This window comes from Buteo buteo, chromosome 3 (genome assembly GCF_964188355.1).
Source record: "Buteo buteo chromosome 3, bButBut1.hap1.1, whole genome shotgun sequence".
NCBI lineage: Eukaryota > Metazoa > Chordata > Aves > Accipitriformes > Accipitridae > Buteo > Buteo buteo.
Window position 1 is genome coordinate 55,421,155 of NC_134173.1, and position 23,989 is coordinate 55,445,143.

The 23,989-nt window shown below is 39.7% G+C and overlaps 1 protein-coding gene across 3 annotated transcripts; it reads right to left on the reverse strand.

Moving 5' to 3' along the window:
- Positions 1 to 879: 879 nt before the first annotated feature.
- ANKRD46 (ankyrin repeat domain 46) lies at positions 880 to 23,440 on the reverse strand. 3 transcript variants are annotated; one of them, XM_075023701.1, is made up of 4 exons: positions 22,708 to 23,440; positions 8,941 to 9,283; positions 7,478 to 7,636; positions 880 to 2,940 (listed from the first exon to the last, which is right to left on the reverse strand). In XM_075023701.1, exons 2-4 carry the CDS (start codon positions 9,249 to 9,251, stop codon positions 2,724 to 2,726), a joined length of 687 nt encoding a protein of 228 aa, XP_074879802.1. In that variant the 5' UTR covers positions 9,252 to 9,283; positions 22,708 to 23,440; the 3' UTR covers positions 880 to 2,723. The 3 variants fall into 3 exon arrangements, with proteins under 3 accessions (XP_074879802.1, XP_074879805.1, XP_074879804.1); XM_075023704.1 differs by lacking the exon at positions 22,708 to 23,440 and adding an exon at positions 22,386 to 22,555; XM_075023703.1 differs by lacking the exon at positions 22,708 to 23,440 and adding an exon at positions 21,999 to 22,290.
- Positions 23,441 to 23,989: the final 549 nt, after the last annotated feature.

The following is a 23,989-nucleotide window of genomic DNA, read 5'->3' on the forward strand; positions in this document are numbered from 1 at the left end:
GTCAAGGTATCTAGACACCACTGCAATAATAAATAAGAGAAATCTTATTGACCTACAGACAATCTAAACTGATCTATGTCATTATGCTGAAACAGTGAAACTCCTTATGACAACAGCTTCAAGAGGAAGTAGGCTAAAGTCCTCTTTCTGTTCCTGTAAGGAAGATTGTATTCCTTGAAATCTAGTGTACAGGAGCTAAATTCATTCTTTAGAATCAACCTTCGAAAAGGAAGTCGTTAAATGTTTATAGATATATTGAAAGGCACAGCTGTCCTTTTTCAATAACAGAGGTATATACAGAACAAACTCCTCTTTTAGTCAGACGTTTATCACGTCCTTATTTCAAAGGAGTAGCAGTCATTACACAATGAAGTTCAAACAGTGCTTTGGATTTCTTTGGGTTTAAAAAGTGACATACATTAATTTGGAACACACACAGGATTTTTTTAAACCTTTTCAATGCACAGTTCTGAAACCGCTTATGCATACAGCATAAGCAAAGCACAGCAAAGCAGGAAAGGCTACTTAAGGCTCAAGCCTGGTTTTCTTGGTTATATTTTGTACCCCCTCATAGGTAATCTTAAAACTCAAGGGCCCTCTAGACCATATGTTCCAATACCTGAAATCTTAGATAAGACGGGGAGAGAGAGACACACAGACAGCAACTTCAATTCAGTAACAATACTGAAAATAAACCAGGCAAATCTAAAGAAACCATGCTTTAAAACCTCATTTATACCAACAGCATGGTTGCCACTTCTCAGGGAGGGAACCTCCCCACTTCTGAAATGCTCATTACCAATGCACAAGAAACAAATAAACTCAGTAAAATGGGGTAGCATCATTACCACTGCACTAATGTAATAATAAACCAAAACATATTTACTACATATATTTATTTGTGGCATTCACCCATACTGAGAATAGTTACAAATTATGCAGATAATACATACTGAAAGACAATGTGATTATTCAAGATACAGAGTATTATTAACATAAATGTACTTGTTTAGAGAAGTAAATGTAATTTAGGTATAAGTTTATATTTCTCTGTTCATGAACAGATGTACAATAATTGAAATATTCAGGAGTATGCTGGGTTTGGGGTTTTTTTTTGTTTTTTAAGAGACTTTCCTTTCTGTGGCATTGCAGCTGCTAGAAAAGTATAGTTTCATTAACCTCTAACTTAAGAAATGAGATCAAGAATTATTCAGATGCAATTAGAATGGGGCCCAGTTCAGCGAAGCCCATGTCACACATCAAAACAAAGACAACAACCCTCTTCACTCAAACCCATAAACAAGAAAGAAAAATACACATGGTAGCGGAACAGAGAGATGTCAGTGACTTTTATCAATACTTATTGTAATTTTTAATTTTAGAAATGTTTGATGTTATTTAGCAACAATTTAGGAGTGGCTAAGTAAAAAAAAAATTGATTCATTAGGTTTGCAGAATTCCTTTTGTTTGGGATTTTCAAGGCAATGGCAACAAAGAGAGTTAGATGTCTAATCAGCATGGGACGAGAGAATCTGCTTTCTTTGAAAACCTCCAACTTACTATGTAGTACCTTTCTAGCCTTCTTAAAAGAGTATCTAACTGATTCATGTCCCTAGGTTATTTACAAAGGATTTCACAGCTAAGTACAGAATGGGTCAAGATTTCATTTCATACAATGTTGTAAATATTAACATTTAAATACTTTCATTCAGCATACTCAGAAAATAATTCATAAGCCTGAGAGTGCTGTCCAAAACCAACTGAAATGGAAAACAATTCTAGAAAGCAATTCTATTCAATCAAGTCCTCTCCACAAACATGAAAACAATACAATTATATGGTTCAGTCTGGCCCTTGTGGGAAGAAGAAAAAAGTTACCTTTCATGACATATTTCACAAAGACAATGACCTTACAGAATTATTATATACAGAGCAGAACACCTAAATCACTTTTTAACCACCCTTACAAAGAAAGGTTTGCTTAGTAACATTTCAACAAAAAGGCAAAATTTTCAGCCTAAGGCTGAAACAACTTTACTTCCAAAGCACAACAAATACAAAATTTACTTCAGGCAGCTATTAACAACATTGAATTCATCTGGGGAAGAAACACTACATTAACCTAATAAATAAAGGAGTGATCTATACATTAAAGACATAGTAAAACTTGAACTATTTCTCATTCTTTTTATAAGCTAGCAGATATGAAACTATGGGAAGGCATTAAAAGAACTATGAAGTTGTAGCTTATTACTGTCTATACATCAGAACGCACTATTATATTATTCAGATTTCTTGAGGAGGACTTTTAAAAGAACATTTTTCTTTCAACTGAAGCATACACAAAAAAATCCAACAGTAGATTTACCTCTCTTCATAGGGAAAATAAATCAAATTTGGTTCTGTACTAGGATATATTTTTCATGCCCAGGAATTTAATATTCATTATGAAAGGCCTTTTCTAATCATAACATTTTATCAACAGAGAGGATTATCTTCACATCTTGCTTGCAAGTCAAGATAAGTCAGAGGTAGCTTAGGAATGCTTTAGAATTTAGTGTTTTACTTGAAATGAATTAATCCCTCTTTCAAAGGGGTTAATAATAAGTACAAAAGGCAAACAGTATATACAGCTGCCACTGCCTGCACCAAGAGAATAATTCCAAGAAGCTCAAAATAAGATTAGAACAGGGAAGAGCACGGTGCACTTCTTTGCATTTGCTTCAGTGCACCAATTCAGGCTGGTTTTCTACGAAAGGAAGCACCCCACTAACATAGTATGCTATTCCAAGAGACAGAAGAGCAATGACAATGATCAGGAGCAGCACCCTCCAGAAGCCCAGGTCTTCCACAAACTCTTGCCATGTCGTGCGGAAACTGGAAAGAACTCCTTCACCTTGCTGTAGGTTTGGATTAAGGAGGGAATGGCTTTCCATTGCACTACGAAGGATTAAAGTTAAAAATACATCAGAGCAAAAGAATGCACCTTTAAGTACAACAGTAATCCTACTAAGAGCAACCAAAACATTCTAAATTAAAAACTAAACCCACCTGCAGATTTATAGCTTTGCCCCCGCTAAATCAAGACAAAGCAGATCAGGAAAAGACTCCTAACTCTAAACTTAAGTTAGTTGAAAGGATGTTTTATTAACCTGTTTAAAGAGCATGATATTTATACCTGTACAACTGCACTGAGTTTGCAGGCTTGCCACCTAGAAGCCATCAAGCCAGTCCACGTAATTCCTACTAAATATGGCTCAGTAAAATTTAATGAAGCATAAACTAAAACCTCAAGGGGCACAGCTCTTGTTAATAAAACAACAAATTGTGATTTAAAAATAAACTGATGAATAAAATGGAAACTTTAACCAATATAGTTTAGATTCTGAACTCTGTAGTGATCTTTACTACTCTCCTGCGTGTCTTTGTTACAGAGGCCTCTTCTCTAGCATAAAAATATCACAGGAACAATAAATTTGGATAACAAGAAGTTCAGAAACTTTCTGATCTTCAAGACAAGTTGGCACTGCTGTGCCTTCTGCCATATGGCATTCAGCAGCTGCTTTGATGTTTTAACATTCCACTACCAATCCATCAGGCCCCCTTAAATTGTCAGACTATAAATTAGGGACTGGAACTCTCACTTTTAAACAAGAAACAAATATAAAATTAGAATGATGAAGTCATTTTGACAATTAATCGCCTTTAGAAAAAATGTAAGTTGTTTCAAATGCTGCATGGATTCTTGTATCATTCTCCCAATTTTGCTGGTTTCACAACTGGTTTATAACAGGAAACTTTCTCTGTTGCTGTATGTAAAACCTCATGAAGAATAGGGAAACTTTCTCATCACTTGATTTCACTTATGTAGAATTTTAGCCATTTGCACAGTCCTACTACGTCTCACTTGAATGAGATTACATATAGAGGTGTTTACAGGATCAGGCTCTGACAAGTACAGAAAGGAAATGGTGAAACCAACTACGTACACAATGATGTCAATAGCAGAAGATAAGCAGAGGAAAACCAATTTTTTTTCCTCCCTTCTAATTGCTTTCTGTTACCATATTCCTAGATATCTCTTATAGCAATAATAAAAGAAAACATTTCAGGGAAAAAGTCATTTCCAAGTCAAAACTAACTGTAGAAATGCTATTGTTCTTGGTCACAATAATAAATTGACAAATGATTGTTATCAGGAAAAGGTCTCACTTATGAATCTCTCTTCTAAGATTACACCACGGAAAAACTGCACACTATTCATATGGTATTTTTTCTCAGGAACTACAGCCACTGAACAATAATTAGCCTAAACTCCCACAGCCTGCTGAAGTATTGCAGCGTCACATGCAGAAGATTTCAGAATTTGTCTATTAAACAGCTTGTCTTTTTTGTTTTTTAAATATTTACCTTGCTGTAAAGCTATTTTGGTTGCCCATAGCTGCAGGATTTAGTGATCTTCCTTGCTTGTTATGATTTCCCAAGCAAAACAAAGTGTTAAACAAAAGACAGCTATTGGTGTAGAACAGAACTACTCACTCATTAAGTACTAACTAGTTAATACATAACCCCAGAGAGGTTAAATAAAGGTGCAATGCAATTTAAGTGAAAAGATCACATGCTTGCTCATTAAATAGAAAAGGGTACATAGAAAACACTTTTGCTATTTTACATATATAAGCATTCTTTTGCTTAAGAAGTGGTAATGCAGCAATGCATCCTACAGAAGAGTTTGAGCCACATAGCCCAGACAGATGTTCTCTTCTGTTTCCAGCATAACGTGGAAGTTCACATTTGGATACACTTGTGGGCACAGTCACAGGTCACGCTGGGCTGCGTAGATGGACAGATTGCCTGTGCTGAAAGACGGACAGAGCAAGCTCTGCCTCCTGACAGCACAGTGCCACCCCTCACTGGGAGGAGTGTAAAGGAAGAGAAAATAAATTTGACTTGGGAATCTAGCTTTGGCCTCTGCTACCAGGGCAGAAGCAACCGTACATAATAAGGAGCAGAAAACTTAAGTCAGAGACTGTTTTTAGAAAGAGCAACCATTATTTCTCCATAGGTTCATACATGATGTAGCAGAGTTGGGGGGGGAGAGGACAGAAGACATTCACCTAAGTGTCTCTAAAATGTGAAAATAATACTAAGAGGGAAGAGTGAAACTGTGGAGGTCTGAAAAGCCAACTGTTACAAAGACATTATTTATTTACAAAGCAAACAGCACACAAACTCGCTCGCTTTTGCTGCTCCAGGCATCTGTTATTTGTTATTTTAAAATAATGTATTTCAGACATTTTAAACACGTTCACAAACAAGCTGGGTAGTACACTGTTTATGTCTCTGTGCCTCTCCCCAAGGAGAGTTGCTGACTTCCTTGCCAAAGCAAACAATATAACATTTATGAAGGTCAAATAACAGAAAGGAAGCTATATTCATTAAAGGGACACTATCAAATAAAAAATTGGAATTTAAATGGGGCTGAGCTGTTGGTCCATATGTTTAAACAAAAACAACATAAATGCATTTCCGTGAGACAAGCAACTTTCAATAAAATTTAGTTAAATCAGAAAGGTAATATGCACAAATTCTAATAATTTATACCCATGTAATTTTGAGAATAATATTAAATTTTCTCTTTCAGGGCTTAAAACAGTCTCTCTGATGAGTGGGGTCACCTGATGTATAAGAAAGAACTTCCAATCTGCTCACTGGGAGTATTTTGCATGATTTCTGTAATTTTGTTGGTTCCACCTTTTCTGTTTACTCAACTTAGATAACAATACCTTCTACAGAGTTAAATTTTCATTTATAGTGAAGCCTGTGTACCTTTTCACCAAATTGAACAACAATTATGTGACAAAACTCCCTGCCTTTTGTGATATAATGTTCCAGCAGTCACAGCTCATGATCATTATTAGACAATATAAAAAATTACAAATTTGAATAAATTCCGTATAAGAAAGAACAAGTATTTCAAACAACATTGATATCTTGTTTCCAATATGAATTAAAAAAAAAAACAAAACAAACTCAGTCCCATGTTCTGTCACGTTTACTGGCAATTCAATGGTTTTTGCAAGAGAATTAGCCTCCATTTAAACTTGCAAGGATTCTTGCCTCATCTAAATCCTACAAGAAGGCTGTCTTGGAAGCTCATTGTAAAATGACTCCCAATTTTCAATCAAAAAAGTATTTGTGGTTTATCTGTATCCTTTGGCTCTTGTGCTATCATCAGCTTTTGTCTTAAATAGTTATTTCATGTTGTCCAAAACCAGTATTTCTTGTCAGCAACCACACACCTCTCAGCCTTCACTCTGCCAGGTTAAAATGAGCTCTAGTTGCCTCCTTTCACAAGGAGATGCTCTGTTCCCTCAAGCGCTGAAGTAATGCCTCTCCACGCTTCTTAAAAGATAAATTAAACTTTTTTGAATGGAGCTAAAAGAGCATTAAAAAACGTACTACACAGCAGAAGTTACCATTGCTTTTTAAAATGGCACTGACAGTTTTCTTTATTGAGTGGAAATATCTAGTTTTGTGCATTCTAGAACTTCATTGCCTCTTTCAGGGTAGCGTCAACTGCCGGAACTGACTAATACATCAAGCCTTTTCTGCTATATCCTCGTTTTCCACTGAGGAACTTCCATTTTACAGCATACAGCTTTAGGTAAATGAAGCTGCATATTGTGCTACTGAATCACAATTTATTCCTACTAATTTCCTCTCCCTTGTCATCCCAGATTTTTGTCTATGCCACCCCAATTTTCCTCTGGGTTGCCTATATCTCACTTCTTAGTATCACTAACATGCTACTACTTTCTATGCCAGTAACATTTATGAAAATTATAAGTAAGCACAGTCCCAGGACCAGACCTTTAGGAATGCATTAGTAACTTCCCTCTAATGCAATACTTTCCCTGAAATTGTCAGCAATTTTCCTGAAATCTTCAGTTCTCCTTCAACTATCTTTTTAGCCACCACGAAATTCTTACTTTATTCTCCATCTTTTCTAGGACTACTACTGATAGAAATTTCATACATGGCACCATATCACATCCTTTATTTAAGTTCAGATAGATGAAAAGTCTGCTATCCCTTCTTTGCATAGTCAATCCATCTTATTGAAAGGATGCTGCATTAGCCTGTGATACTGGCATTTTGCATTTCACCCCATTTTCCCTTTGGCTTTGTGATAAGTGGTAGAACATTTATTTTTGAGAGTCTGTAATGGAAAATGAGTAATTATTTTTAAAAATTTCCACCATGAAATGAAAATATCAATAGAGAAAGTTTTTTTTTCTTACATTTGATCTGTTTAAGGAGATTTTTCCAAACTTTAAAATTTTATTTTGATTTGGTCTGGTAATACCAGGCCAAATGTGATATTATCAGTTTTGAGGAACAACCAAGTCAATCACAAAAATCTAAAAGCCATAAACATTATTTCTCCTAGTAATTATTTTTGTTTTGTAAATACCTTTCACTTTCAGCAGTTTGCATCGTTTCCAGCTTTGAGTGAGCTCCTCTGTTAAATCCTTTCACCTCTTGCTCCTCTAAAGATTCCAGAAGTCTAATCACATCTTTATTCACACCCCTTCGTTTTGCAAGAACAAGTGGTGTTGCTCCTTGGTGATTGCTAAAATAACCCCGCAAAAGGACATGAGAAGAAAGGAAACTTTTAATACAGAAATTTTGTAACAAGACAACTCAGCATAACACATTACATTTTAGTAAGTCCTCAGAACCATTTTCTGTCATATCAGACAGTAAGAAATTCCTATCAATACAAGTTATGGCTTAACTGACTATAGAAGAAAATTAGTATATTTAGGTTTGAAATTGCACAACTCTTTTTCCTTTAAATAAAATCAAAATTCCTAGTACTCTAATCTAATTGGAATCTCTGGGTGCTATAACAAAAAAAAAACAGTAGATCTGTGGCAATGTTCACGATTAAGCTTAATTTCAAGAAGGAATTGTGCAATCTGGTTCCTCATAGTTCCTTTTTCCATGTGGGTATTAGGACATGAAGCAAAAATTAAATAAAATACAGATGGTCCCTCTGCTACTATTAAAATAATACTGAATAGGACCAGAGCTGCCTTCAATACTAGGAATTTGCACCAGAGTTGTTTAAAATGAGGAAAAAAAAAAACCAAACCACCCACAACCCATAAAGAATCTGGTCTGCCAGTAACTAGTTTTGCTGAGTTGAAAACTTTAATGAGGGACAGGTGAAAAAGGGGCAGATTTAAAAACTCAAAGGTTTTGAAGTTACTACCAGTTTTTGCATGCGTTGTGATTATGCAGAAAGTTCCACAAACAAAATAATTCAGTTACTGCAGTGAAACAGCTAGTTACTTTGCAGCTTGAGAGCTTGCATCTGAACACTGGCATCTGACAGCTGCTAGAAGCCAGAAGGAAAGAATATACAATATTTAAAAGAAGGACTGAGTCACAGACTTTGAGGGAGGGGGAGAACACTGAAAGGGAAGCATTGTTACCAAAGGAGTATGGGAATGAACTGACACACACACATACTGTATTTTCTTTGTCTTCTACAGTACAACAATTAAAACAATAGAACTGTGGTGGAGAAAATTCTTTTAAAGTAGTCAATGTGATTTTTTTCTTTGGTGTCAACCACCCACACCTGGCTGTCTGGCCAAACCAGGATAGCAATGTCATCAGTGAGGCAGAATTAGACACAGCAGCCCACACCAGCAGCTGCTATTTTTATTTGCTTTGCTTGTTGCACAGACTAGCAGAAGTGGCCTCTTATTGTTTTCCTGCCTCTTATTTTGTGTTTTTATTAAGTGTTATCTTAAAATAGTGGAATTGCACCAAATTTCAGCAACAGCAGATTCATATGCAAGGCTCTGGTGACAGAAGACTAATATATTTTATAATACGTGCTGTAAAAAAACAACAGTGACTTACCAAATATCAATTTTAAGTCCATTAGAAACTAGGAACTGGATGGTATCCACATGCCCACACAGATGAAGGGCTGTGTTACCTTGGTAATCAGTGGCTAGTAAGTCAGCACCAAACTTATGCAAGAGTTGACAGATGTCTACATTTCCTCTTGCTGCAGCAAGGTGAAGGCCTGTTCGGCCTCGGCTGTCACGAATATTTGGGTCGAAACCGCTCTCTAACAGTCGTTTGGAATAGTTAAAATCTCCATCAATGCAAGCCTGCAGCAATGGCACATTTGTCTGGGAAGAGTCGTTTACAAAAACGTAGGACATTTTTCTGATTCTCTCTGGAGTAGGTGACTAACCTGCAAGCAAAAGTTGGAAGAAATTATGGTGAAACCAGGCAAATAAATACAATGCAAATATTTGGTAGACTGCTCAGGTTCCCAAACAAGAATGCAAACTAGCTTATGAACCACGTCTGAAATCTTCCTGTTGTATATATTAACTTCGTGTGCTGCATTCCCTCCTGGTAATATGGAAAGAGCTCCGTTTAGTCTTACTCACACTTCTGGAAACAGCAGCAAAGCTTTGTTATTACAGAAAACTGATTAAGATCAATGCCACAAATGCAAGACAGGTGATTAGCTTTCTCCTAGTAAGAGATCACATAGTAGTATTGATATTAAAGGCCAAAACACTGTAGATCAGAACTGAAAGGGAGAACAACCACCATTCATAAACCAGGAAACTATAAACAATTCAGTTAACAGATACAGTGATGCTAACTGCAACTCTTACTAGCTATAAGCAAAGCTACTCCAGTGGGATTTCCACCATCTGAATTTGAATTTTGATGCACAAAGTACAGTCAGTTGCTGAAAATGCTTCATCACTATAAATACTAATTCTTCATTCTGCAGGAAATATATTTTTCAATACTCTTTGCACAACATTATAGTGCCACAGATACACAAACTACTGAACAAACAAGAATAGCAATACAGACCATAAAAAACTGAGTGTATTACATGATATTGCCCACCTGAAAGTGAAAACTGGAAGCAGATACAAGGAGGACAATGGAAAAATCAAGTATGGAGCTATTGTGGGTTCAGCTAGAACCCCAATATGGAGAAGCACAAATGTAGTTTCTCTGGCTTAATATTAAATAAAAGATTATGTCCTTTTCTGTATCAGAATCTAAAAGAGGAAGAGAAATGTTGTTTCACCATGGAATTCTTGATACAGAACATTTCATGAACTATGATTTAAGTTTTGAAGAATATTTTCAGGATGAGTCAAATAATGAGGGTATGATGACATTGTGCTTATGGGACACAGAAAAGATGAAAACAATAATGAAAAAAAGAGACTGACTATGCAAGAGGATGGCAAAATGTGCAAGATGCAATAGTAAGAAGAAATAAAAACATCTAGAAGATTGGACAGCAAAGATCTGCACTCCCTCAGAGAAGAGGTGAAAAAAAAAATCATATAAATCATATAAACCAGTAAAAATCCTAAGAAACCTCAATACAGACATGACACAGTTAAAGTGACAGGAAAGAAAACTGATTTTACTAGATAAGCTTTGAACTGAAACTGAACTGAAACTTCACTTGAATATTTCACTTGCCCAGGGTTTGTACTTTGGGCTCACAATGTAGCAGTGTTCTGATTAACTATATGAACCTCCTATTAAAAGTGCTATATGCAGATGTAAATTTTCTCATCTATATAAGGTATCCTTCCACACCAGTGCACTCATTCAGCTGGGAGAATGGAAACATGGCCAGTAGCCAAAGAATTCGATTTAAAACCTGTCCTTTTTTCAAGAGTTTATAATGTCTATATTTTATAGCTCTTCCCCCATGTTTTAGATCAAATTCAAGATCAAAGTACCTACAGAAGTAATTTCAAAATGTTTACACACTGGTCTGATTAACAGCTGTAGCATTTGGGGATGTTCAGGTTAATAAATCATACTTAAACTTCAATAGGTTGTATTCCCTATCTGGACAAATTCTGCTACATGTATCAACACTGTCTTCCCAGTGCAGGAATGCACAACTCTTTTTTCTTTCTTGGATGCAGAGGAGAAAGAGATCGGAGTAACTTCTACGTCCTGGTATCTCTATAAGGAATGATTTTAAGCAGAATACATTCCCCTAGGCTGCAAGTATGTTTTTAAGCACGTGATGATATATCACTGGCTCAAGCATCCTTTTCCACAGTCATCCCCAATAGCAAAAGGTCAGTTCACTGACGTACCATAAAACATTTCATGCAAGACTGGTGTCATTTAGGGTACTAACAGCCTTCTTATAATCCTACACAAAAAGAAAGGACAATGTACTCACTCGTGTTTCCAGTGATTATGTTACAAAACCCCTGGATGTTGCCAAGCTAAGATTCCCAGCTGACAGCAATTTCAATTTTCTTGCCCATTTCCCACCCAAATCATAAATGATATGAGAATTCTTCTTCAACTCTGCTAGTCCAATCTTTGCTGAGAAAAATATTGGGCCCCACTTCTGTATGATGTGATTGTGACCTTTACAGTCCACGTTAAATCTTCCCGAAAGCGAGATCATAAATCATTTTAAAACCTCCAATTATCATACATAGTAACTGCACATCGACAGCACAAATCCCTACTTGTACTTGATAAAAAGATCGCGGTTCGCTTGTAAAATAATATTTGAGTGTTTAAAACTGTTTAATAAAACAAGGCCTAACATAAATCAACAACAGAATATTATACCGGAAGAGACATATGCTATTTGAGGAACGGCATGGCATGCTCTGTAAAATGTAAGCTAATGTTTATATTTTCATACCAGACATGTACATCTGATAAAGCCTAACAGAATTCCCCATCACTTCACATACAACTCTGATGAAACATTAGCTAATAATACCAGGAAAAAAAAAAAAAAGTCACCGCCTTATCTTTTCAGGAAAGGAAGCACAAAGATTAGCAGTTATCAGAAAGTGTAACTGGAGGTAATTCCAATTCAGAATTTGTTATCACTAGAACCTTTTAGAATTGATCGCTGAAATGTAAAGACTTAAGTGAAACCTTAGTATTTCACAGGAAGAAAGACCAACAAATCCTTCTTCCCAATGCTTCAAGATTGTGGACTAAGCAAATGCATTCACACACACACAAAAAATCTGGACCATCTGGTTTGATTTACCTTTGTGATTAAAAAGATTTTTTCTACAAACACAATTCTATTTCACATATGGCTACCTAACCTACGCCAGACACAAGCTGCATGCAAAGCTGAACTATACACCACCTCTAAAATGCCAGTCCCCAAATGATACGTTCTTCCCTCAAATTTAACCCAATTTAGCAAAATTTCCTGTCTAACAAAACTCGGAAAAAAATTACAATAGCCAACTTAATTAAGTGTTTTTGAATAAACAAACTGTGGTTACATTTCTGTCCACAGTATGTATCAAAAAGCTTATTGATGTAATGAATATCTAATGCAGTGGATTTAGCAGCAGAATTCCAAAGCATTAGGCATTCTTTTTAAATCGCTTCTGAAAGGTGAATCAGATAACAACTCTGAACCTGCCTAAAAGCTGGTACGCCTACCATTAAGCACTAATGTCACAGGCACAAATTAGAACAAACAGACTTGCATTAGTAACAAGACACAAAAGTATTGCAAAATGAGCGTTCTGAATATCCCTATAAATTACTACTACTACTACTACTGGAGTTAAATAAATTTAATTTGGTTCAGTAAATGACCACTTCTAAAAATGCATCACTATGTACTGAAAATGTATCTTTTAAATGATACTTCTGTTAAAAAAAAAAAAAAGTTTTGCTGTTAATAACTTGGTACTTTGAGAGAAAATTAGTTTTGTGAAAAGTAAATTCAAAGATGTCCTCCCAAGCGAGAAGGATTCCCATTAGAAAGGCATAATATAAGAATACATTTCACTAAATTTATACAACACAGATATAGCCTGAGCACAATGTACTTTTATTAATAATTTTAGAAATTATGCTGTAAGCCACTTCTATGACATATGTGGGCTAGTACAGGATAGGAAATCTGTTCTGTTTTCAAAAGGATTGCTTATATTAAGTGATTCTGTAAGAATAATTTACTTCTATTTATTAAGTCATTTTTCTCCCACTGTACAATGGTAACTCAGTGTCACATGCTGATCTGTTGTACAACACGTTCACACCTGCAGAAGCCAGGAGTGATCTTCAATAATTCAAACTATAGAGCTAGATGCAAGTCCTGTCACTTCTTAAACTAGTCCTAAATTTGCACTAATCGTGGACAGTTTTATTTTGCAGTAAATATATGCTATTGTCTCTGCCTTCTCAGTAAGTTCAACAGCTACCAAATAGCTCCAGAAAAAGAAAATGGCTAGATTGTGAGACAGAATCACTAACTGTACCCGTCTCTCCACTGCAAAAATATCAATGAACCTTACAAATTGTAATTAACCACCCAGTCACTGCTACATAGGTTATACCAGTTCTGCAGAACTACAATATTTCCACGAACATTCAGAAAAACTGAAGTAATTGTCCTTATTTTAAAACAACACATCAGGACAACAGAACTACATCAGAGCTCAGTACTTGGGACTTCTCAATATTAATACACACTTTGACATCTAGAACCTAAGCATCAGTAAGACTACCACTAGAGAAACTGCCACCACCAAGAAACAGAAACGAAAACAAAACCAAGAAAAAGTAACATCCCCAACCCTTTGCCAGCAAAACACACAATATGCATTACTTCTAAAATCTACATTTGCCAACTCCCTCATGGCGAACAGCTTCCTCTTTCTGTAATGGACTTTGAGAGTACTTCAGTGGCAGTGGCTTGCAGAGCTCTTCCTCTTCAGTCTTTAAATGAATGAAAAACATTCCAGTACTCTGCTTAAACTGTAAGCCCATGATCTCTGAAGGCAAAGTTTCCTGGTCAAATGGGATCGTTCCCTTAAAAACACTATGTGAAGATAAGCTCTCTTTGCATATACAAAATAATTTTTTTTTAAAAGGTGTAATTTAATAATTAAAAAAACCAAGCCAAAACCACATTACCTTGCTTGTGTATCCTCTGAACACTGATCAGATGCTGAAATGTAAATCCAACAATATCATTCTCTTCCCTTTCTAGGTAGGTTGAGGAAGAAATTCCTCGGTAAGTTTTTATGCACACCTGTATTTATGTGTAACTTACTAAGAAGTCATTTAACTGAATTAATGTTCTATTTAGTAAAAAATCATATGATCAACTGTCATTTCTGTTTAGGAAAGAACCCCATTATCTACACCAAGTTCCACTGAGAGCTCTGTATCTTCTATTAAAAACCTTCACCTATTCAGTCCAACTGGAACAGAGGTTTATTGCTCCACTAATACAGACCTGCTGCTAAAAGCAGCATCTCAGATTCATACAGCATGATGTCTGTCTTACACACAGCTGTATTTTGCAGCATTTTCCCTTCCTAACTTCAGTTATTTTTTCAACAGTTCCTGGATTCAAGGTATCACAGCAGGTTCATAAGAGCCACCTCTCCTTTCATGTCTCTAGACAAACAGACAGGTAAGTGGTTATACAAGAACATTATTTATGCTCTTTGTTTTCAGTAATTCCCATTGCCTTCTGCAGACATGAGACATACAGGTGTATTCTCTTGATGTCAGGACCATCCTGCAAGTAGAAACTTTGGTGCATTGCACATACACAGTGCTTTGCACATACACAGTGCTTTGCACATACAGGCTACAAAGTGCTTTATGAAAAAATTAGAATAACTATTGCTGCTCTTTTATAGATCAGCAGACAATGGGATTGGGAAACAGGTAGCTTTGCTCATCATTGTACAGTATGGCAACATTACAAGATAAGAAATAAATAAGATCTCAAATGCCAATCCAGGGTTGCAGAATGCCTCCCCAGATCATATAGTACATGCATTGTGTATTTATGTACACAAAATAAGGGAACAATTGGAAAGAGATCGTTCTTTTAAAACACCTTTACTGACAACCAGATTCACAAACATTTTACCCTTGCTACACTTAACTGGTAATTCAGTTGCATTACATGTTTCAGTGCACTTAACTTCTATCAAATACACATCTAAGTATTTTTGAGCCTTGCTCATTTTTCATCTTCTGCAAAAGAACTATTTAAGAAGAAAGGCAATTTACAGATTTCATCAGGTCATCTGTTAACTCCCTACAACTGGCTCAGGTAAATCAGTAAATAACTGCAGCACTTCCCTGACCATTGTGGTCAGTTTGAATACATCTGCTTTTAGAGAAAGTTACTGAAGCACTTATATCGGTCATAATTATCAACCTCTTCACAAACCTTTATTCAACTTCTTTGTTTCTGCTGGGAACATGTAGGGTGCTAATGTATGTTGGTCAAGAAAATATCAAAGGTCATCCCATATTGTTTTGTTGTGGGTTTATTTGTTTGGTTTTTAACAGACTAGAGAGAATTCTTCCGCTCCTAATGAAGTGTTTGTGTTTAAATTTGCTGCAGACCTTGACACAGTCTTCTGGAAAAGAAGAGCACAGTAACTGAGCAGCAAGGGATCTTCCGGAGGCGGCCGGCCGCAAGCTGCCGAGGCCGACACAGCACTCGTGTCTGGATGAAGATTGCCACCACGTGGACTGACAAATTCCTGTCCGACTCACGTAGATGATGGTGTGGTGGGTAACCCTGCGCTCACACAGACCACTTTTCCTACATTTTGTGGTGTTTTCTATTTTCCTGAGAAGGAAATGATGGAAGGCCTGAAAATAAGATTTTATAAAACCTGATAAAAAAGAATTCTGAAGTCCAAACTGCTATTCCCTTGTTGTATAAACAGCAATCTCGTTCAAGCTCTGATCCTGTATTACTGAAATGAGGACTTCGGTATGTGGCTTTAGTTCTGAAGACAAAGGTATTTTCTTTAAAAAAGTATGCATCTATGCCTGTTTCTTAAAAAACCCCCGAAAACTAAAACCAGAACACCACACACACCCTCACACACAAAAAGCCCCATCCTTACCTAGACAAACAATAAGTCTGAGATGACAAGTTTACTAACATGGGAAAAACTTTATGTGTCCAGCAGGAATCATCAGACATGAGAGCTTAGTCAGCTTTATTCCAGCAATAAAGCAAACTAAGAACCAGGAACCTATCACTAAACTGCTTATTATCATGCAGTCCATATTTTCTTACTCTTACAATATATATGATAGCTTATACACTCTTAGTCATACATAGCCTTGGTGACACGGCCTCAGTAATGTATACAACGTCAAATCCAGTTTAATGGCTACTGAACAGAAGCAGGTCACTTTACAAAGCAGACATCTCCTAAATTTGTAAGTCATTTATATATAACCATGTTTGACTTTACCTTTAAAATAATATATTGCTCTGCTTGTTCATTAGAGTTTATTATTTTATATCAACAAATAATAACAATGATAAGATAACTAACGCTGTCAGACACACGACTGTTACTACCACTGCCGGATACAGGTATTTCTGCTCAGAATTTTCATGTTCACACACAGTAAATCATTAAACCAGTTCATCAAAGCCAAATAGTTAACTGATACATTTACTTCTTTTAAATATTCTAAATCTCTGTCAATACAGCATGACTTTAAATACTTAATCATACCATGTTGGATCATGTTACATGACATGGTAAGATGAAACGGTACAACTATTAAGGTTGTATTTCTAATTAATATACATATATTGATGCTATTTTTCATTAATAGTTACTTCACCATGCTTAGGCTCAAAAAATTTCCCCATGTAGGCAAACCTGTAGTACTAGTCTCTGCCCAACACTGTGTCTTAAGGGACTGAAGGAGGTAAATCAGCAGTCTACAGGTTCCAAGGACAACTGGCAAGTCTAAGGAGAATCATGGAGGCCTGCCTTAAGCTCCTGATGTGCATGGAGGCATGCCTTAAGCTCCCGATGTGCACGGAGGCTGCAATTGACCAAAAATGTAATGAAAGATGATTGGAAAGATGTGAAATAGATTTCAAACTGTAACTATTGAACCTGAGAGTGAAGTAGCTCAACTAATGTTTACCAATTGCGTCAATGGATCCTGCTGAGCCTAGAAATAAAAGACATCACTCATACAGGGAAAACGTCTGACTTTAGATAACTTCCTAAATGCTAGTAACTTATCAGTAAAAGACCCAATTGTCAACATGAAAGCTGATGTCCCGGCAACGAACAGCAATACTCACGTTTCTTTAAAAAGGTTTGGCAGGTGGTACTTAGTTCTATTTGAGAAATGATGAAAAGAAACCGTACAGAAGAAAGTCCATGTTGATTATTACTCTTGTGAATAAGAAGCTAACATAAAAGTAGCCACAGCAAATCACAGCAACGGTCCATTTAAGTCTAGTATCTTTTTTTTCAAATGGTGGCCAAAAGCAAAGGCCAGGGAAAAAAAGTAGAATAGGGCAAACATATGTAATACTGCTTTTTCCATTTTAAAAAAAAAAAAATCTCTCTCAGCTGGATGGGGTTCCTATGTATTTAGCATCACTCAGTGCCCCCCCCACCCTGATGAATCTGCCCATTCTGCTTTTCAACACATACACTTTTAATATCCACAATGTACTCTGGTAAGTTCTCCAACTCAATTACCTGTGAAGAACCACATCTTTTCATCTTGCTGAATCAGGGCCTTGTTAGGAGCCCCAGCTCTCCTGCTGGAAGAACGGATAGTCAACCCCTGCCCATTCTTTTCATACCACTCATGATTCTACAGGCCTTCATCATATCCTCCTCAGACATCCCTTTCCAGGGTGAATTTCGGAGTCCCAACTTTCTTGGCCATTCCCCATATGGAAGGCGGTCTGTGTCTTTGACCAGTCTTGTTTTGCTTCTCCAAATCTCACTCATTTTCACTATATGCTTTCTGAGCTGGACACAGAGCAGGGGAACCACACAGGGTGTTTGAGGTGAACCATGGATTAACACAGTGGCATGGCAAGATTCTTTGGTTTGATCTTTACTTGTTTCCCCATAATATTTACTCTCCAATTTACCTTTTTGACTGCTGCTGAGCACTGTGGTTACATTTTCATGGAACCATTCACCATAACTACAAAATACTGCTCATTACCGAGAGCCCAGTATTTCACATGGGAAGTTAGGATTCTTTTTACGCTACCTGAATGACTCTACCTACACCAAATTCACATGCCATTACATTGTATTACCCAGTTACTCAGTCTTACAGGGTCCTTCTGCAGCTTTTCACAGTTGACCTTCTCTTTACTACCCCTGTTGTTGGCAAACACTATCACCTTGCTGCTCACTGCCTTTTCTAGGCTGCTCATGGAAACGCTAACACTTCAGCATCCAGAACCGAACCCTGCAGAACTACAATTCTTCCACCAAAAAGACTGATCCTAAGTTCACAAAAACTGCTGTCCTGGATCGGATTGATCCAGCTCGCCCAGCACTCTGCTGCCAAGGGTGGCCATCAGAGATCCTTCTTTGAGAGAGCACATGAGCCTGGCTGCTTTCTGCAGCCCATTCCCCAAACACACCCCAGCAGCCACTACTGTTACACCGGGGACCTCCCTGGCTAGTCCTTTTAGAAAACAGCCCCCCAACGGACCTCTCGTCCATGAGTTTTTCTAATCCCTTCCTGAACCTGCCCGCACTCTCTTCCTCCACAGCTCCCCCTGTCACCCCCACTGAAGTCCTTCCCTATACCCATCTGAAACCGCCCTCCCACCAGCCCCAGCAAGGAACTCCCACTCCAGCGCCGCAAGGCTGGACAAATAACTCCCACCTTATCCACTGCCTTCATTTTGTAAGTCTTGATCACACCCCAGACATCTCCTCTCTAATGTGAACAATCCTGACTTTCCAGTCTTTCCTCTTAAGGAAGCTGATCCCCTTGGCCCTTTCGGGTGCCCTTCTCTAACCTGCTGTGTCCTTCTGCAGATGCAGAGACCAGAACCACACACACTACCCCAGATGTGGGTGCACCAAGATGCTGGAGCAGCAAAATGGTGCCCTCTGTTGTCTTCTCAGCAGCCTCCCTGAGGACGCTCCCCATTCTCCTGGCTTTCTGGCTGCCATGGCACACTGAGCTGAGGTTTTCGGGGAACAGTCAATGGTGACACCAAGAGCTTTTTCTTGAGTGCTGGCTGCCAGTTATGAGTTCAGCACCGTGCAAGCATGGTTTAGATTATTCTACCCAAGACATCATCTTACCTTTGTGTATGCTGAAGCTCATGTGCCATCCTTCTGCCCCCTTCCTTTTTTCTGGCAATTTATTTTTGACCTCTTTTTAATTTTTCAACTCAACTAATTCTGCATTTAAGAAATTTCTTCTATGCTATAAGCACCCAGTCTCCTCAAAAGTTTCTGGTAGGGTACTTTTTTTTATTGCTTCCTGAAAATCCAAGTAGACTCTATAAATCACATTACCTGCATCTACAATCCTACTCAGTAAACTTTACTAAAAGCTGACAAGCCTTGAGATGCAGTAAACCTCTAAAAAGGTATCCAAACTCAGGCAGAAGCAGTCCCTAGCATACTAACACACACCAAGGACAGGCGTATGCTTCTCTGCGCAAAAAACGTCGAGGTGAAGAAGACAGACAAGCATTCTATACCATCCACGGGAAACTCATATACCATAAGCCTTCCCCGAAATGTGCTGCTGCCCTTTTTCTGTCACCTTCCATTATTGCTAGTCTGACACTGTAAGAGGTCTTGAGCATGCTGGAGACTATAACCCCATCAACAATCGCTAAAAGATCTATGCCTTTATATTATAAAATTCAGATGATGTAGCTAGATTACTTGGACGTCAGAAATTTGCTGAGTGACAAAACTGGTGTTTAAGCAGCTCTGTTCCATTTAGTCAATTGAAAATTTATCAATAGAGTAAAAGAAAGAAATGCCACTTGGAAAAGTGGTGTTGATACATGAACTAAAGCCAGAATCTAAGATATGGCTTCAATGAGGTACTGTGTAAGATAAAACTTTTTGCCACATATTTAGTTAAGTATCGGCTTTAAATAGTAAAGCAAACCACAACAAAACCAAACATTTCAGTATTTGTGCTCTTGACTTAGGTGACAGCAGAATCTCAGTAAACACCGGCAACTGAAATTTGGTGGAACAGGCCCATGTACTCAGGACAGGCCCATCAGCCTGTCATCTACAGCAACAACATGCTATGAATGGTCTCTAAAGAAAGCTGAATGCGTCAGGGATCATGTGTTTCACATAATGTGTATAAACCAATGCCCTCTGAAATATTTTATGTGCTTATTAACTGACCCATATGGAAGTGGAGCATCCACAACTGAGATGATGTGGAGGGCAACCAGCTGACAGACTGATCAAGAGAGAAACAGCCCTCAGAATTCCAGCATACCCAAATCCCTAGAAGAGCCACTAGTAGTTCACTCCTTGGATGACCAGTTATCTCAGGTCCTGGGCTGCAGATGAGGACTTCAAGACCACATGTATTCAGAAATTAACTGCAGAAGAATATGAGGTGGGATAGTACAGTCAACTTAAGGCACCACTTCAAATCCCTCACTCTTGCTAATAAGGCAACTCTAAATGAAGGATACCAAAACTTGCAGAGAGGAAACCTATCACTGAGTGCAGATCAAAACTGATTTTTATAGTCTCCTCTTGCACAGGCAAACTAAAGCTCCTCTCGTAAGAAGACAGCAGATGCACACACTACACTTCAGCCTTTGGCTCATCTCAACTTACTCTCCAATACCTTCTCTTCAAATAAAAAAGAGCAACTTGCCAGGGTCATTTTCTGATTGTCACCAATCCTATCATACTGCAAACATTACTATTTTTCTTCTAAAAACCACATTTAACAAGTTCTTGTTAATAATCTGTTTTACAAACAAAAAAGAAAAACAGATATCAAGTCTACATATAACACTAAGCTTAGTTCCCTGCTGCAGCAAACAAAAGCATGACTTCCTAGATGGAATGTGACTGGTTTGTAAAAGTGTTGGGCTTTTGCTCCTCCTTAACCTTTTGGAAGGTTGCTCCTGAACATCAGTGCTCTCTGATGGTTAGAAATTTTCATATACTATTAATCTCAAAATCTCTGTTAAATTATTTGTGTACAACATCATTCTTTAGCTCAATTTATTCCCTTCACAGTGTTTACCTTGATGGTTCAACAGAAAGCAAAAAAGGCCTTTACTCTGCAAAACTAAGAAAGCCAAATGCTTCTTTCAACACTCTTAATTTCCCTATCTGTCCTAGGCACATCTTCCTGCACCTGTTCCACTTCACCTTTTTACCTGAGAATGATTAACATTATACACTTTGTATAATGAGGAGAGTTTTCACTTTCTAGAGCTTTCTCTTTCTAGAGTTTTGTTCGTGGATAATAGTAACAACTTCTTCTGGATCATCGTAAGTCAGCATTCACTTTTTCTACAACTACATATCATGCAACTACCTAACACATATTTTGGTTTTGTGTTGCTTTCAACTGGTAAGAATTTCTTCTGTAAACTGCGTGCTTACAAGCTTGCAACCACAAACCCTTGTCCTTTAAATTATTATTGTACTAGTCATACTCTAGTTCTCTCTCTAGGATCACCCAATTCTTTCTGTGTAGGACTGTAACCCTCTTCTATATTGCTAATGCCTTCCAACTCTTGATCACTACCAAATTAAAACAGCAAAGTATTAATTGCTACATCAACATCTTTCCTAATATTTAGTAAGATTGGTCTCAAGACAGAACTAATTTTATAATCTTTTATACTCAGATTTGGTGCCTCTTCTTTTCAATATTACCCACCATAGTTTGTCTCTAGTTACTTCCCCATCCTCTTTACCATTTGGGTGTTACCCCTATCTTTTCAGCACAACAACTTGCTTTGCAGCAGCTGATCAAAACTTTTGCGTTGTCTAGAAAAAAAAAGAGAACTACTCCGTTTCCCTCAAAAACAGTAATTCCTTTACCGAAGACCGTTTTGAGGACAGGTTAAAAAAAGTTCTTCTGGCAAAAATACGTACTGCCTTTTAGTTTCACCCATCTTCGTTGTTTTCTCCTAAAAAGTATGGTCTGGAGCAGCCCGCCACAGCGGCTGCAGAGTCCTGTCGCGGGGGCAGCCGCTTTCCTGTCGCCGTTTCCCTCCTTTCCCGTGATAAAGGCTGGCAGCGCACTCGCCGTTCTCCCCTCGAACGTCTTCCCACCGAAGCAGCATCCACTGCGCTCCACCTCGTCAGGTCTCGGGCCGGGCGCTGCCCAGGCCCCACGTCGCTTTTGTCGCCGCTGGCGGTGCCTGTCACGGCCGGGCCCTCCCCCGTGCCGCCCTGCCCCCGGCTCCCGACCGCGGTGCCCTCCGGCCCGACCCCGGGCCCTCCGGCCCTGCTCCCGGCCGAGCCGCCGCACGCCCTCACCGGCGGTCTGGCGGCAGCGCTGTGGCCGCTGCGGTCCGCTCCCCGCCGCCGCTCCGGCGAGGGGGTCACGGCCCCGGGGCCGGATGTGCCGCTGCCGCTGCCTCCCCCGACGCTGCTCCTCACCCCCCGCTCCGCTCCGCTCCGGGCGCGTCGTGCTCGGCAGGGCCCGGGCCCGGGCCCGGCACACACACCGGCGGGCGGGCAGCGCCCTCCTCTCCCCCCCTCTCCTCTCCTCACAGACAGACAGACCGACCGATCGACCCCGCCCCTCTCCCCGCGGACAGACCGATGGACCGACACCGCCCCCCCCTCCCCGCGGTACCTGCCACTCGGCGACGGCGGCGGCGGCGGCTCGGGCACGCAGAGGGCGGGCGAACGGCGGAGGGGCCGCGCGCGCCCCCTGCTGGGCGGAGGCCGCCGCCGGGCGCCCCGGGGCCGGGCCCCGCCGTCCGGGACCTGCCCCCGGGGCCGACGCGGAGAGCAGGCCCCCAGCCTCGGCCGCGCCGCTCCCACCGAGCGAGGCCGGGCCGCCTTCCCGGCAAGCGCTGACCCGGGCCGGCGGTGGAGGCGCGGCACAGCCCGCCCGCCCAGCGCCCCCCTGGGGCCGTCCCCGGCCGGGGGCAGGACGCCGCTCCTCACAGGGCTGCGGCCTGCCCGCAGCCGGGTGGGGTGAGGCGAGGCGCGGCCTGCTCCGGCTCCGAAAGGAAGCTGTTGACAACCCTGCTTCTGTGTTTTGGATCGTTTCCCCGGCTGGTGGGTAGAAGGCCTCCAGCAGCAGCGGGGAAATAAATTCTGCAGGCAGGCGGAGGGCAGCGGAGGCGCCTCAGCGCTGGCGGCCGCGGGCTGTAACGGGGCCTTCAGCCCACCCCGGGGCAGGCCCGCAGCCTCGGCCGAGAGGGAGGCGCAGGAACGGGACGGACCGGGATGCGGTGATAGCCAGCAGAGAGGCAGGAAAACGACGCGGCTGGAGGAGAAGGGGCAGCAGCTTTCGTGAAAAGAATCAAGCCTCTGACTTACAGGGGAAAAAAACGTAAAAAATTTTAACAGTCGACTGTTTTTTTCGTTAAATAAAGGAAACGCCGCAAGGTTGTCAAAACTCAGCCTCTCAGGGGAGCTTTATTTTTGACACTGCTGTGTGTGCTGCCCCCTTAGCACCACAAAATCAGCAGAGTACAGTTCCTCTGCACCTCAGGTCTCTTCAGCACCAAGGTTCTCCTGGTGTAAGTAAACGGGAAAAATGTATAAAAGAAAAAAAAAAAAGGGGTGTGTGTGAAGTTATTTGACTTCCCCAAAAATATTAGTGGGGCTTTCTTTTGATTTTCACTTCCTTCCACTGTTCTCACAGCTGATCCTGCCTTTCAAAGCAAGGACAGTAAGAAGAATTGAAGATCCTTCAAGCCTGGTATGGACTATCATGATTTAGGCACTTTAGTCTTCTTGTAGTAGCAAATGACTTAGTGATGTGGTTAACAGCATGTCTGCATCAGGGACTTGCTTACCCCAGTGTTATCAGTATGAAACAGCTCAACTTCTGACACACAGTTCCATACATTCAACTGATAGCCCTAGCCGCTGCTGTGCCAGAAAGCACATGAATACCTTCA